The following is a 13,906-nucleotide window of genomic DNA, read 5'->3' as shown; positions in this document are numbered from 1 at the left end:
AAACCAGCTGCCCCTTGGACTTCTACAACCTGAAGCCCCCACCTTCATTCTGCCTCGGGGCTGTGTTTGTTTTGGCTCAGTTCTAGGGACTTGACCATCAGCCAAGCTCTGAAATCCCCAGCCTCACATTCTACCCACACTCCACTAAATCCTCTTTGCTCTCAACCAATGGCCTTCTGCCAGATTTTTTTTTTTTTTTTAAACTAGTTCATTCTGAAAGAAAGCAACCGTCTTAGATGGTTGGAATTTTCACCGATAGGTTCTTAGATACGTTTTATATGGCCTCTGGTTAGACTTGGAAAACTTGATTTCTAGTTAGCTTTTCCTTCTTTGTGCAATAGAGACCCACCAAATATAGCCTATCTTTATCACTGCTACTTGAAACTTCTTTGCCTTACCCTCTTCCTCCTCAAATGTTAAGCAAAGCAACAAGACTGGGCTCATTTTCAATGCTGATAACCCAAATCACCTCAGCAACTACTTAAAACCTGAGTTTTTTTAAAAAAAAGGGAAGAAGATGAGAAAAAGAAGAAACTTTTGGGAGATAATTTGTTCTTCCAAATAAAGTTAGTATGAAAAACCTCAGAATAATTTTTGGAACACAGCAGAGTTCCACCATTCTCACAAAATGGGATGAAGTACACACTAATATTTGAGGGGCATGTTCCACATCTGCATCCAGACAGCCGGGCATCTTTTTAGGGAGTCCCACAACTACACACTGGACTCTGTTATGTTTTGGGCTCTGACTTCCATTGAACTACCTGCACCTTTTCTGTATAATTTTTCTCCGTTATAATTAGTTATTGCCAACGTTGCCCTTCTTCATTACGGTCTTTCACTCCAGGGTCTTCCCTCCTGCTCTGTTCCACACTCTCCTTGCCCACACAGGTACCTCCATCTGCAAATACCACCTCCTCCTCCAGACTTAACACTAGACATGCTCCTGGTTTAGAACTGATCCTGTGTTCTGTTGGGAGGACTCTTCTCCTCACTCTCCTCTAGCTTCACCCTCTTCCTAATGGTGGTTAAATACTGACATCCGCCCATCCAGATAGTCACCCATTTCTTTCTATTTTTGAATGTGTATGTCCATTTTTTGGGGAATATGCAATGTTCACAAAACCAAGTCCAAAGGGAGGAGAGACCACAAGTGAAGAAGCATTCCTACTCCAGTCACTGTGACCTGCTCCTAGAGGTCCCCATAGCTATCAGTTTCTTCTAAGAAGTAATGGTTATTGATGGCTCCATAGCCTCCTATCTATGGTGATATTCTATTTGTACTAAAATGTGATTTGTATGTTAATAAATAAAGTTGCCCCAGGGTCAGAGCTATTAGAGCCATAGCAAAAGCTGGGCAGTGGTGGTGCACACCTTTAATCCCAGCACTTGGGAGGCAGAGCTAGGTGGATCTCTGTGTGTTCAAGGATACAGCCAGCATAGAGACACATGCCTTTAATCTCAATACCAACCATAGAAGACCTGGAGGTCTGTACAGACAGGCAGTGATGAGGCGGTCATGTGGTTGGGTTTACAACCAATGAGAAGGCAGAACAGAAACAGACAGACACACAGGAAGTGGGTCTCCTTCGAAGAGGTAGGACAACAGCGACAGTGAAGGGTAAGGTTTTTAGCTCTTAGCTATTGCTCTGATCTCTCGGCTTTCATCTCTGTATTGGCTCTGTGTTTCTTATTGAATAAGACGGTTACGTCTACACCTATCCAGCCCAGATCTGTCTTATGCTTAGAGGCATGTGTCCATTGTTCAGTAGACACGGATATAGATGTAACCAACTGTTTTATTAAATAAGAAACACAGAAACAATGCGAAAGAGAAAGCCGAGAGGTCAGAGCTCAGAGCCAAAATCTCACCCTTCCGCCTCCCGAATCAGATCCCTATTTCCTGTCTGTTAGTCTATTTAAAGAGACAGAACAAGCCACAGCTATCTCACCTCACCAGTTCCTCAGCTGGTCCTGTTTCCTCAGACTGGAAGCTTCTGTGTCCTCATCCCAATAGCTCTCAGCTGAACTGTGTTGCTCCAAAGCCTGAAAGCTTAACCAGCCAAATGCTTCTAGTTTCTGGTCCTCACGCCCTATATATCTTTTTGCTTTCTATCACCACTCCCTGGGATTAAAGGCTGGTTTTCTGGGATTAAAGGAGTGTGTCACCACCATGCTTGGCTATTTCCAATGTGGCCTTGAACTCACAGAGATCCAGAGGGATTTCTATCTCTGGAATGCTAGGATTAAAGGCGTGTGCCACCACCGCCACACTCTTGCTATGGCTCTAATAGCTCTGACCCCCGGGCAACTTTATTTATTAACATACAATCAAAATCACATTTCAGTATAATTAGATTACCACCACATTTCCCCTTTTCTATTTTAATAAAAAGAAAAAAAGCAAAAGGCTATGACTAACAAAAGAAAAACTATATACAAAAGTACAATAACTATATACAATATATACAAATAATAAATACCTAAACAGGTACTGGACAAATTAGAGAAAATAATTCCATTATCTATCCTATTTTGGTAAATCCAAGATGTATCTAATGCACTTTCTATCCTAATTAATTTTCAACTATAAGTAACTAATCTTCAACCATAACTAACTAATCTTCAACTCCCTCAGAGACCCAAGAAGGAAATAATATTAGCTAACAAAAATAAAAAACAGGAAGTGCATGCAAGCAACTTCCAAAAAATTTGTGAGTTGACAGAAACAGCCAGCTGCCTGGGCAGTCACCTGAGGTTTCTCCGCAGTGTTGGGGCATCATCTTCAGCCTATAGGCTTAGTGTATCTGACAGACTCATTTGTGAAGTAGGATGTACACAAGGTCAACAGTTCAATCTCACATTGGGTGAGAGCAGTCCATGTACCAGAAACACCTGAATTCCACTAGTGTCCTGTCATGATTCAGGATTTTAAATTCTGGAAATTGTTGACAGTTTATTTATTAACATACAATCAAAATCACATTTCAGTATAATTAGATTACCACCACACACGTTCACTTACAGGATTCCTGAAAACCTCCTCCTTCATTACTATGCTTTACCTTAATCATGCTCTGCCAGTCACTTTTATGACAGCACACAGCACATGACAACGGCAGTGGAGGCAACCAGCTTGGGGACCCCAACTTACCCAAGCTGTTCTTAGGACTGAGATCAACAGCTCCACATTTCTAGCCCATTTGGGGCTCACTGTTGAGGAATTCTATTTTAGGGAATGATAGTCCTAATTGATATGTCCTAAGGCCAAAGGCCCTGGGCACTTTATGCGTGCATCTGTGCATACACGTGTGCTTGTATGTGTGTGTCTGTGTGTGTGTGCGTGCGTGCGTGCGTGCGTGCGTGTGTGTGTGTGTGTGTGTGTGTGTGTGTGTGTGTGTGTGTGTTTCCATACATACGTATTTGTGCAGGCCAGAGGTTGATGTCAGCTGTCTTCCTTAACTGCTTTTTACCTTATTATTTGACGAATGGTCTCACTGAATCTAGAGTTCACTATTTGTCTAGTCTGCCTAGCAAAAACCAAAAATCCTCCTGTCTGTGCCCACCCAGCATCCTCGCACCTGCTGGCAAGTGCTTTACCTACTGAACTGTTTCTCCAACCCCAACCCTTGGCACATTCTAGCCCCCACCCCACCCCATCTGGCCTTTTCTTATCCTCTGTCTCAGACTGCCCAACTTCTGTCAACTGTAACTCTTTCAAATCCATCTGCACCTCTATACCGCCATGGCCACTGCTTTGTTCCAATCCAGCTGTGCCTCTATACCGCCATGGCCACTGCTTTGTTAGACTCTTATCTCTCTTCCTGCTGCAGAGTTGGTCTTGCTTCTTGTTTTTCTTTTGATTCATTCTTCTATTTCAGACATTACAGATAGCAACCATGCCAAACTTAAAATTTACTTCCCTCTCTTTCCTGTCCCCCATCCCTTGTTGGTTTAAAATGGTTCCTAGTTCCCTGTCTCCAGACATTCTTCACGTCAAGCTCTATTTTGTGTAGAAAATGTATCAGGTCTTGGAACACTTTTCCTTACTTCTTTACATTTCTGTATGTTGCTCCCTCTGACTAGAACCCTCCTATTTACCACCCATCTTGTGTTTTTCTCATAACCCATCTTAATTGTTATCGCTTTCAGAAATCCCTCCCCGTTGCTCACAGCACCTCCCAGTGCGTTCCTCTGGCCCACAGCATTAAACACACAAGCTGCACAATCTGAAGTCCTTTTTCTCCATTCTAGTCTCATTTCTTCCCCTTTCATTCCATAAAATCATTGTCAACAAAGCTGTGAATGACGTCTGTGCCATCCATTCATTGGGTAGGTTGGGGGCCTCATTCTGTGTGACAGGCCCTCTTCCCCACTGCCATCAACATTATACAACTTGGTCTTCCTTCCTGACATCATCTCATCTCATCCCATCTTTCCCTCATGCACGTTTGCCAACCTCTCCTCCTCTATGTAACTATCCCAGGCTGGATCCCTCCTTAATCTCTAGTTTTCTAGATAAAGCCAGCATCATCAGGTGTCCATTGCTGTTTAGGTAGCAACAGCTCCCTTTCTGACAATTGTCCTCCAGGACTTTCCTTACTCTAGGAAGTAAGACACTCTCTATCTGATATTTCCATTTCAGACATTGCATAGATATTTCACAGTCAGACTGTAAGACCTCCAACTCACTCTTCAGCTGCTCTCACATTACAGCTTCTCATGTCCCACTCACACCCACTAACACACCCGTGGGCTTATATCCCCTTCTCCGAATGCTGATGTTCTTGTTTGCCATTTTCCCTTGTCAATAAATCTACCTGTTTGCCCAACCAGAAAGAACCTGAGTCCTCCGGGACTCTGCAGAGTCAGTCCATCATCAAGTCTTGAGAATGGTATCTCCTCATAGCTTTTGGGTTTCCATTATTTCGAGTTTTGGCTGAAATCACCCTTTCTTCATGTTAATGTGCTACTCTCTTCATACCTGTTTTCTGTGAACAGTCTTGCTTTCTGAACGGTTTGCACAACTGACCGGGCTTCATTGCTCCTTCTGTGTGTCTGGCTCTTCTGCCCCATCCCATTGCCGTCTGCCACCTGTTCCCAGAAGTCTCCCATTAGCTGTTCTTCATGGCTCTTCTCCCTCCTCAGGCTGTTCTCCTTAGGCCCGATCACCCAAGCTCACCTGGAGCTCTTTCAAACAAGCCCACCTAGTTGCCCCTGGCCAGGGTTTCTCTTCTACTCCCAGACATAAGCCCTCCCAGAACCCCTTGCTTCTCCTTCCTGAGGTGTAGACAAAGATGTTGTTTGTGTAAGGTGTGGACACCACCTACTTTTTCTACTCTGTACTTCCAGTCTCTACTGTCAGCTCACTGTTGGCCCTCCATAAATATTAGCAGAAAGAGAGAATCTTAGGTTGGAAAAGATATTTGTTTAATGCTCTTTGCATAAACAAATGTATGTAAGCTGAGAATTTATTGTTGTTTTTGTTCGTTTGTTTTGCTTTGCTTTTCAAGGCAGGGTCTCTCCTCAGAGCCCTGGCTGTCCTGGAACTTACTATGTAGACCAGGTTGACCTCAAACTCACAGAGCTCTGCCTGCCTCTGCCTCCTGAGTGCTAGGCATGTGCTACCTTAAGAAGTTTTTTTTTTAAAAAAATGGCAAAGAGAAGAAAAAGGAGAAATGGCAGTACTTCCTGATGAGTTTATGATTAGAGAAAATGTCAATGAGAAAAATGTGTTTATTGATAGTTACCAGCTTTTAAATAAAGTTATTTGAAAGTAAATATGGTCTGAGAGGTTAGGCCGTGCTTCCCAAAACGTACATTGCAGTTCTAACCGCTGGTACCTGTGCTTGTAGCCGTGTTTGTAGACAGAGACTTAGCAAGACAATCAGTTTAAAATGGGGTTTTACAGGGGCTGACGAGAGCTCAGCAGGTAAGGGCACTTGCTGCTCTTCAGAGGACCAGAGTTTGGTTCCCAGCACCCACATGGAAGCTTACAGCTGCCAGTTCCAGGGGGCCCAACACTCTCTTGTGGTCTCTGCCGGCTCTTGCACTCATGTGGTGCACATAAACTCATGAATGTGCACACACATACATATAATGAAAAGATACAAATGAAAATTTAAATGGAGTCATATTGGATTAAGATAGGTCCTAAATGCAATGACTAATGTCTTTGTGACTAGAGAGAGATTTGGAAACACAGACATCCTTGGGACAGACAGACGTGTGCAGGATGGCAAAGAATGGAGTGATGTGGTTACAAGCCAACACGGCCAAGCACTTCTGCTCGAAGTTAGGCCAGGTAAAGAAGGGTTCTTCTCCAGAGCTTGCAGAGAACATGGCTCTCCTGATACCTTAGTCTTAAACCACCTGATGTTTGCTAATTTGTTATATTCATTCCAGAAAACTAGAAAATGTAGAATATACAAAATTTATAAGGCCACAGTATTCTAAAAATATGATTTCCTTAACATTTATTTCTAAAGACATGCTGAACTTAGCAGCTCACTTTGCTAACAATTTAGTTTAAAAACAAAATAGATTCTAGTTATCTATATTAGTAATAGTAATCCAGTTACAACAAGCATTTCCTATGTGCGCGTGGGCTCTGCATGTGAATATGGATGTGAATGCAGGTGCATGGGCCTGGCTGTGTGTGGACAGGCAAAAGGAGGAGGCCATAGCTCTTCTTATCACTCTCCACTCTGTTTTTAAGACAGGGTCTCTCACTGAAATGGAGCTGGGCTAGCTCCTAACAAGCCTCAGAGACCTTCGCATCTCTTCCCTGCCCAAAGCACTGGGGTGGTAGGCACACATGTGTGGCCACACTTACTTTCCTGTGTTAGTGCCAACAACTCAAACTTCATGTTTGCACAGCGAGTGCTCTTACCCACAGGCCACCTCTCCAGCCTATAGTACCATTTAAAAAAAAGATTTATTTTTTATTTTATGTGTATGAACACTTTGCCTGCGCCTATCTGTACACCACATGCGTGTCTGGTGAAAAAGGAGGCCAGGAAAGGGCACCGGACACACTGAAACTGGAGTTGTAGATGTGTGTGTGTGTCACCCAGGGGGAGCTGAAAATCTACCCTAAGGTTCTCTGTAAGAGCAGCCAGTGCTGTTAACCACCAAGCCTTCCATATATCCCTACATCCCTACATGCTTACATCCCTAAATCATCCCTACATCCCTACATCCTTATAGTACCATTTTGACATTAGCTCAGTAAACAACACATTTATGAGATTACCTTCTTGAATTGGCTGAAAAGATAATATGTCTCCAAGTGCAACAAGTTTCTCCTGTTGAAAAATTTATAATCAGAGAATTAAACGACAGTAACCACTGAATCATTCTTTAACAGAAAAATTCTTTGGTTCTTGATTTGAAACAAACATTTTTAGCATACTGAAAATTATAAAACCAGATGCATAACATGCTTTTTGCTGTATTCTCCAAACCTTTGTTGCTTTATGGTTTTCAGGAATATGATGTAAATCGAGCCCAGAAAATCATGCACACCTTAGCCTACAGAACCATTTGAGGAGCATTATCAAGGCCAACTCCTTTGCAGTCCCCTGCCATTACCTGAACCAGATCGTCTGCGAGCCTGTTTATTATCTGCGGAGTCAGTGAAATGTCCTCAAGGTCTGTAAGAACCACCCAAGTTCCGTTCTCAAATTTCACAGGCATGGAAAAGACGAGCCCTTCGGGAATACCAAACTGGCCTGCAGGGAACACACACAAGGCAGACCATGAGCGAATCAAGAAGGATTTGGAAAAAGGACTGAAAACGACACTCATAGTACACAACTTTAAGACTGTGTGTGCGCGTGCGCGAGCGCGTGTGCGTGCGCGCGTGCATTCATACACATAAGGAGGCCAGCAGAGGGTGTTAGATGCCCTGAATCTGGGGTTACAGGTAGTGTGGGATGCCCGATATGGATACTGGGCACCAAATTCTGGTCCCCTACAAGAAAGGAAGTGCTTTTCTTTTCCAAGCCTTGTGTGTAATTTGCGCCTGTTTCCCATAGCCGTTCCAGGACTCTGCATGTCTCCCACGAGCCTGGACCACCTGTCTAATCTGGCCTCCCGTTCTAGCTTACTCCATATCCTAGTCAGGGTCACTATGGCTGTGATGAAACATCATGGCCAAAGCAACCTGGGGAAGAAAAGGGTTTATTTGGCTTATGCTTCATCATTGTATAAACTGATGACACGGCCGCTCCATGATATGATTAAGGGGGGAGATTTTTTTATTGTAGATATGGGAGAGAGAACAACACCCAGAGTCACCTGGAAGAGTCCAGAGCAGAGAAAGAAAGAAGTAGACTGGACCTGGTCATGAGAGAAACAGAAGCAGAGAGAGAAAGTGAGAGAAGGGGGAGGGGCAGAGAGAGAGGGGGAACATAAAGATGACAGGTAGGTAGGTAGGTAGGTAGGTAGATAGATAGATAGATAGATAGATAGATAGATAGACAGACAGACAGACAGCAAAAACAGCAGGGTTATAAGTATAGGGTAAAAGGGTCAGCCAAAGAAACACTGACCCTGAAACCAGAGCCAAAAGGTTAAAAAGGGCCAGCGAGAGAAAAACACCCTGTCCCTGAAATCAGAGCTAAAGAAACATACTCTGCCCTTGACCGACTCAGCACTAAAACCAACCAATCCCCGAGGAGGAAATCCAGCCTATCTCTGAGCTTGTCCAAGCTCAGGGATTGAAATCCAACCCATTCCTACCCTGAAAATCTTCACCCTAGAAAAGCTCTGCCTCTAAGAAGCCCTGTAAGTCCTGTGCCTGTTCAGCTTGGAGCTGCCTTTTCCCACCCAGGCAGAGGCAGCCACTCTCTTGGATTCCTCCTGCCCAATAAATCCCTTGAATGAGGTTTGGGTGACTTCTTTTACTCCAGTGGGCTGGGGCAGAGAAGTAACAATTTTCGCTGGAGCAAGAACAGAACTGCTACATTTCTGCCGGGAAAACTCGCTTAGCACAGTGGAGCAGGGAAGTAAGGACTTTGGTGGGAGCAGGAGCAGAGCTGTTCTCGGTGGGGAACTCCCTTAGCAGAGCAGAGTGGAGCTGTAAGGGCTCTTCCAGACAGGAGCAAAACTGCTACCTTCCTGTGGGGAAACCATCCCCACCAGAACGGAGCTGTAGGTATCGCCTGGCTTCCAAGCGCCAGTAAGGAGGATGAGTAGCTAGGGGGAAATGTAAGCTTGAGGGAGTAGGGGAGGAGGTTGGGAAGGGCTAGGAGGTTAGCATGGACTTGGAAATGTGTAACAGGTTCTTGTGATTCTGAAGGAGCCAGGAGGCCAGCATGCATTTTGGCATGCTAATAGGCACTGCAAGAAGCCATTTGTCCGTTCTGCCCGAGGTAAGGGAAATAACTGCTTTGGTAGGGGGCGACCAGCTTCACAAATGCCGGAGGAATTCTGGCTTTTATCTAACCACCAGAACTTCTTCTATATTCCAGGTTGAGCCCATTTCTGGATATTTGAACTGACTTTTGGAAACTGGAGCTTCCTTTGGATCTAACAATCACCATTGTTGATCATTGAAGGAATTCAGGAAAGGAATTCAAACAGCAGGAACCCGGAGGCAGGAGCTGATGCAGAGGCCATGGAGGAGTGATGCTTACTGGCTTGCTCCGTATAGCTTACTCACCCTGCTTTCTTATAGAGCCCAGGACCACCACCAGCCCAGGAGTGGCCCCGCCGCCGACATTAGGCAGGGTCCTCCTGCATCAATCACTAATTAAGAAAATGCCTTATAGGCTTGTCGGTAACCCGATCTTACGGAGGCGTTTTCTCAATTGAGGCTCCCTCCTCTCCAGTGACTGCAGCTAGTGTCAAGTTGACACAAAACCAGCACATTATAGCAGCCATGTTGGCAAGGAATGCTGGACTGGGAAAGGAGAGGAGAGGAGAGGAGAGGAGAGGAGAGGAGAGGAGAGGAGAGGAGAGGAGAGGAGAGGAGAGGAGAGGAGAAAGTGGGCAGGAGACCTGGTTATTTCCTTGCAGCTTCCAATTCTCCACCTGTGTCCTTGTAACACTAATCATACTTACTTCCTATTGTATTCACTTCCTACGAATGGCTTTCAGGTAGTACATTGCTAAATCCTGCTATTCTGCACATCAGAATCACTGCTGTCAGTGGCTGTGGGAGGCACAGCTCACTACTGGCCCGTATATGATACAGTGTGTGTTTGTGCGCATGTGCCATGTGCATGTTTGGAGGTCCTCTCCTTCTTCCGTATGAATCCCAGAAAGCAAACTGAACTCAGGTCAAGCGAGGATCTGCTGAGGGTTTTCAATGCCTGCTTCTCCACAAAGGTAACATACCAACCAACTTGAAGCCCAGTGTGGCAATGTTCAGGCATTGCTACTTCAACTGTACACTTCTGACTGAGCGCCACCTGAGATACTTCTCCCGTGGAGATTTGGAGGTGACACAGAGGAAGCCCTACCCTCAGTGCAGATATTCTAATGAAGAGGATGTATGCATCTACAAAGGTCCATTAGAATATTCCGTCTGAGAGAGGAACAACATGCTGTGTGAGCATGGGGAGAGACAGACATTAATTCTCACACTGGAGATTATAGATGACGTCTCTGAGCTGCACTGAAATTGGAACAAGGAGGAGATGGTGGCATTATTGATAACACGGGGGATGCCAGGGATGGAGCTGAGTGGGAAGGAAGCCAGCAGGTTCAGGTTGCCATATGTTGGGTTGACAGCATGGTGTCCACATGGTCATGTTTCCAATCGACTGAGGCTAGAACTCAGCAGAGAGGCCCAGGTCTGAAGATCAGGGAGTGAACAAGATTGACAAAAACAAAAAGGAAGAAATGCTTAAGGTTGAACTACAGAGGACACAGCAGCAGCCACTGTCTTTCCGAGTTTGTGAGGATGATGGGAGACGTACGCATACGAGTTAGCTTACAGCATGCCTCTGCAGTTTTGGTGATGGGCGGCAGCCTGTTGTGGAATAATATTTTTGTACACTGTGAAAATGTGTCACTCTGAATGGTTTAATAAAAAGCTGAAAGGATTTCCAGGCACAGAGGATGCTGGAAGAGGGAGGGCAGAGATGCCAGGGATGCAGGGCAAGCGGGATGGGCAGTATGGAGATGAGGTAATAGAGCCACAAGGCAGGAAGGAAATTAATAGAAACAGGTTAATTTAAGTTATGAGAGCTAGTTAGATATAAGTCTAAACTATTAGCTGAGCTTTTATAATTAATAATAAGTCTCTGTGTCATTATTGGGGAGCTGATGGTCTGACAAAAAAGTCCAACTACAAATGGCATCCAGTGTGGGGGCTCGTATATCCAAACATAGGGCCCAAGAAAGCAAAACAAAGTTCTGGACAAAGAGCCAGATGTAGCTTCCCAGTCCTGCAGGCTCTCAGGCGGGCTGGTGCTTGGCATCATACAGAAGTGCAGCTACTGGCTGCTGCCTGCAGGCTGAGCCAGCCTCCAGCACACACCAGTGAAATGCACTAAACCAAGCCCTGCTGGCAGCTGACATTAGCAGTTTAAGATTGGTCTCACACAATCAGAGAACGTTGCAGATGCTCAGTAAAGACAGATCCAGCTGGAAAGAACTTCTAAACAGGTTAAAGTGTATCTGAGATTGTGTGTAGGCTTAAGAAAGAAAAGAAAGTGAGTATAGACAGTCATAGAAAAAAGTAAATCATAAATAAAATATTTATTAATAAAAATAAATTATGTAGAGATGGGAAATATATAGGGAGTCTGGGACCTGTATGGTGTTGTATTGACTTTATTTTTTTAATTGTTGATGAGCAAACAATAACTGCTGAGAGACATTGGATTATAAAAAAAACCTACTAAATTAAATCAACCTATACATTTTAAAAATGCCTTAACTTCAAAATGGAAGTCAAAAAACATGTTACTTTGGGGATGAGGTTATGCTTTTGTTTCCACAGAAAATGAGAAGCTGTGGACTCATTCAAGGTCAATAGAGATGAGATATTATGGGTGGGTGGGGGTATACTCTGAAATTCTTGGCTACAGACATAAAGAAATAAACCTAGAAAAACTACAAGACAGGTAACGTATATTTTCTTGCTCAAACATAAAACAAAAAATCATCTTTGGCTGGTCTGTGTACAGTGCACAGTCCATAATTGTGTTAATGCAGATATGTATGCTATCTTTGAAAGTTTATGTGTTTTCAGAGCAAGGTTACCCAAAACCAATGAAAATGAGTGGCCCAGGTGATGCAGCCTCTCAGAGTGCTTCTGTTGCAGTTTCCTAAGAGTTCTACATCCAGAACTGCTGCTTCAAGGCTGCTGGCTGAGGTGGTCCAGCCTCACAGACTATTCTAGCCAGGACTTAACCATTATCCTAATTTTCTCAGGGTCCCCTAAAGATGTCAGCACCCCCAGACAACAGGAAGTAGTCTAGAGAACATTAACACCCACATTCCCAAGAGGTGGGGTGGGTGGTTTTCAGTCATTCAGTTGGTTATGGATGTTTGTCATTGTTTAGGGGGGATTGGTTACAAGCTGCTATTGGTCATGGTCAGGGAGAAAGCTAAACAAAGGAGATTAGATTCAAAGATCTATTTCTGAAGGAAAAAGGGGGGATATAATACAGACATGATAACATTAAAGAGTGGATTGTTGAATATACTTTTGAACAACCACTAGTCTCAAATATTTTACATTGGTATGGATTTTTGTATACTGATACAAATTTAAGATTATTTTTGTTATACTGTATATATGTTTCTATTCTTGTTTAAAGATATTGTACCTATGCATTTTATTTAAAAGTGTAATATAAACTTATAGCCCTTGAAAGCTATTTAGGATAATAAAGAAATATAGATTAGTAGTCCACTATAACAATCAAACTTATAGTCATATTTGGTGTATTTTCAAGGTCAGAGACATAGTTTAAATAGATAGATGGTCTTCAAGCACTTCAGAGACCTTCAGAATATACCCTTTAATAACAGGGCTTTTCATGACAGTGAGACATGTCTGCTCCTGGCAGCACCAATCTACTTCATAAAAGGGCAATGGGAATCAAAGAACCTCCATATGGAGTTTGCTTTCTTTATGGCAAAAACTAGCCATTTGGGCAAGAAACTGCCCTTGCCTTGGCTGCTAACAGTATGCTGTCTAAATTGAACAAGGACACAAAAGAAAGTGACTGCCAAACTTTGTCAACAAGGTAGGACAGTTCTTCAAAAATTCCTGCTTTACAGAAAAGTCTGTCAGGTATTCTAGGCCTGCAGGCTGAAGATGGATGCTCCAATATTACAAAGGAACCTTGGGTGACTGTCCAGGCAGCCGATTGTTTTGTCATTTCTTATAGTTTTGGAAGTTGCTTGCTCTGCACTTCCTGTTTACTCAAGTAATATTTTCTCTTTCATGGGTCTCTGATGGTGATTGAAGACTAGATGGTTATAGTTTTACAGTTTCCTTGTTACCAAATTCAGAAAAGAAATTTACATAAGAGATGTAAGGTTTATAAGGTTGAGAAATATAAAACCTCAAGTTTTTTTTTTAATCTAAAAAAGTTTTAAGATCTAAAAAGATATTTTTAGGATGGTAATACAAGTTATGACAAAAAATGGTTTAGGTATAAAACTTTGGACTAAGATAGGATAGATAATGGGATATTTTCTCCAAATTTGTGAAATGCAAATGGACTGGGTATTGTAAATGTAATTCTTACCTGATAATTGTTCTTATTGTATACAGTTTTACTGTGTTAGAATTAAAACCTTTCTTTTTTATTCAGACAAAGAGAGGGAAATGTTGTAGAATAATCTTTTTGTACACTGTGAAGATGTTTCACTCTGATTGGTTTAATAAAAAGCTGAATTGGTCAATAGCTAGGCAGGATTTTCAGGCACACAGGAT

The 13,906-nt window shown here is 43.2% G+C and overlaps 1 protein-coding gene across 2 annotated transcripts in view; it reads right to left on the bottom strand.

Moving 5' to 3' along the window:
* Mdh1b (malate dehydrogenase 1B) overlaps window positions 1–13,906 on the bottom strand; it is a 38,228-nt gene that overhangs the window by 5,860 nt on the left and 18,462 nt on the right. For both annotated transcript variants that reach the window (XM_028886717.2, XM_037210343.1), the window contains 2 exons: window positions 7,594–7,733; window positions 7,256–7,307 (listed from right to left, as the gene is read on the bottom strand). In XM_028886717.2, coding sequence (XP_028742550.1) covers window positions 7,256–7,307; window positions 7,594–7,733 — 192 coding nt within the window. The remainder of the gene's footprint in view (window positions 1–7,255; window positions 7,308–7,593; window positions 7,734–13,906) is intronic.

This window comes from Peromyscus leucopus, chromosome 13 (assembly GCF_004664715.2).
Source record: "Peromyscus leucopus breed LL Stock chromosome 13, UCI_PerLeu_2.1, whole genome shotgun sequence".
NCBI classification, from domain to species: domain Eukaryota; kingdom Metazoa; phylum Chordata; class Mammalia; order Rodentia; family Cricetidae; genus Peromyscus; species Peromyscus leucopus.
The sequence above is the reverse complement of the archived record's forward strand: the minus strand, read 5'-3'. Positions and strand labels throughout refer to the sequence as shown.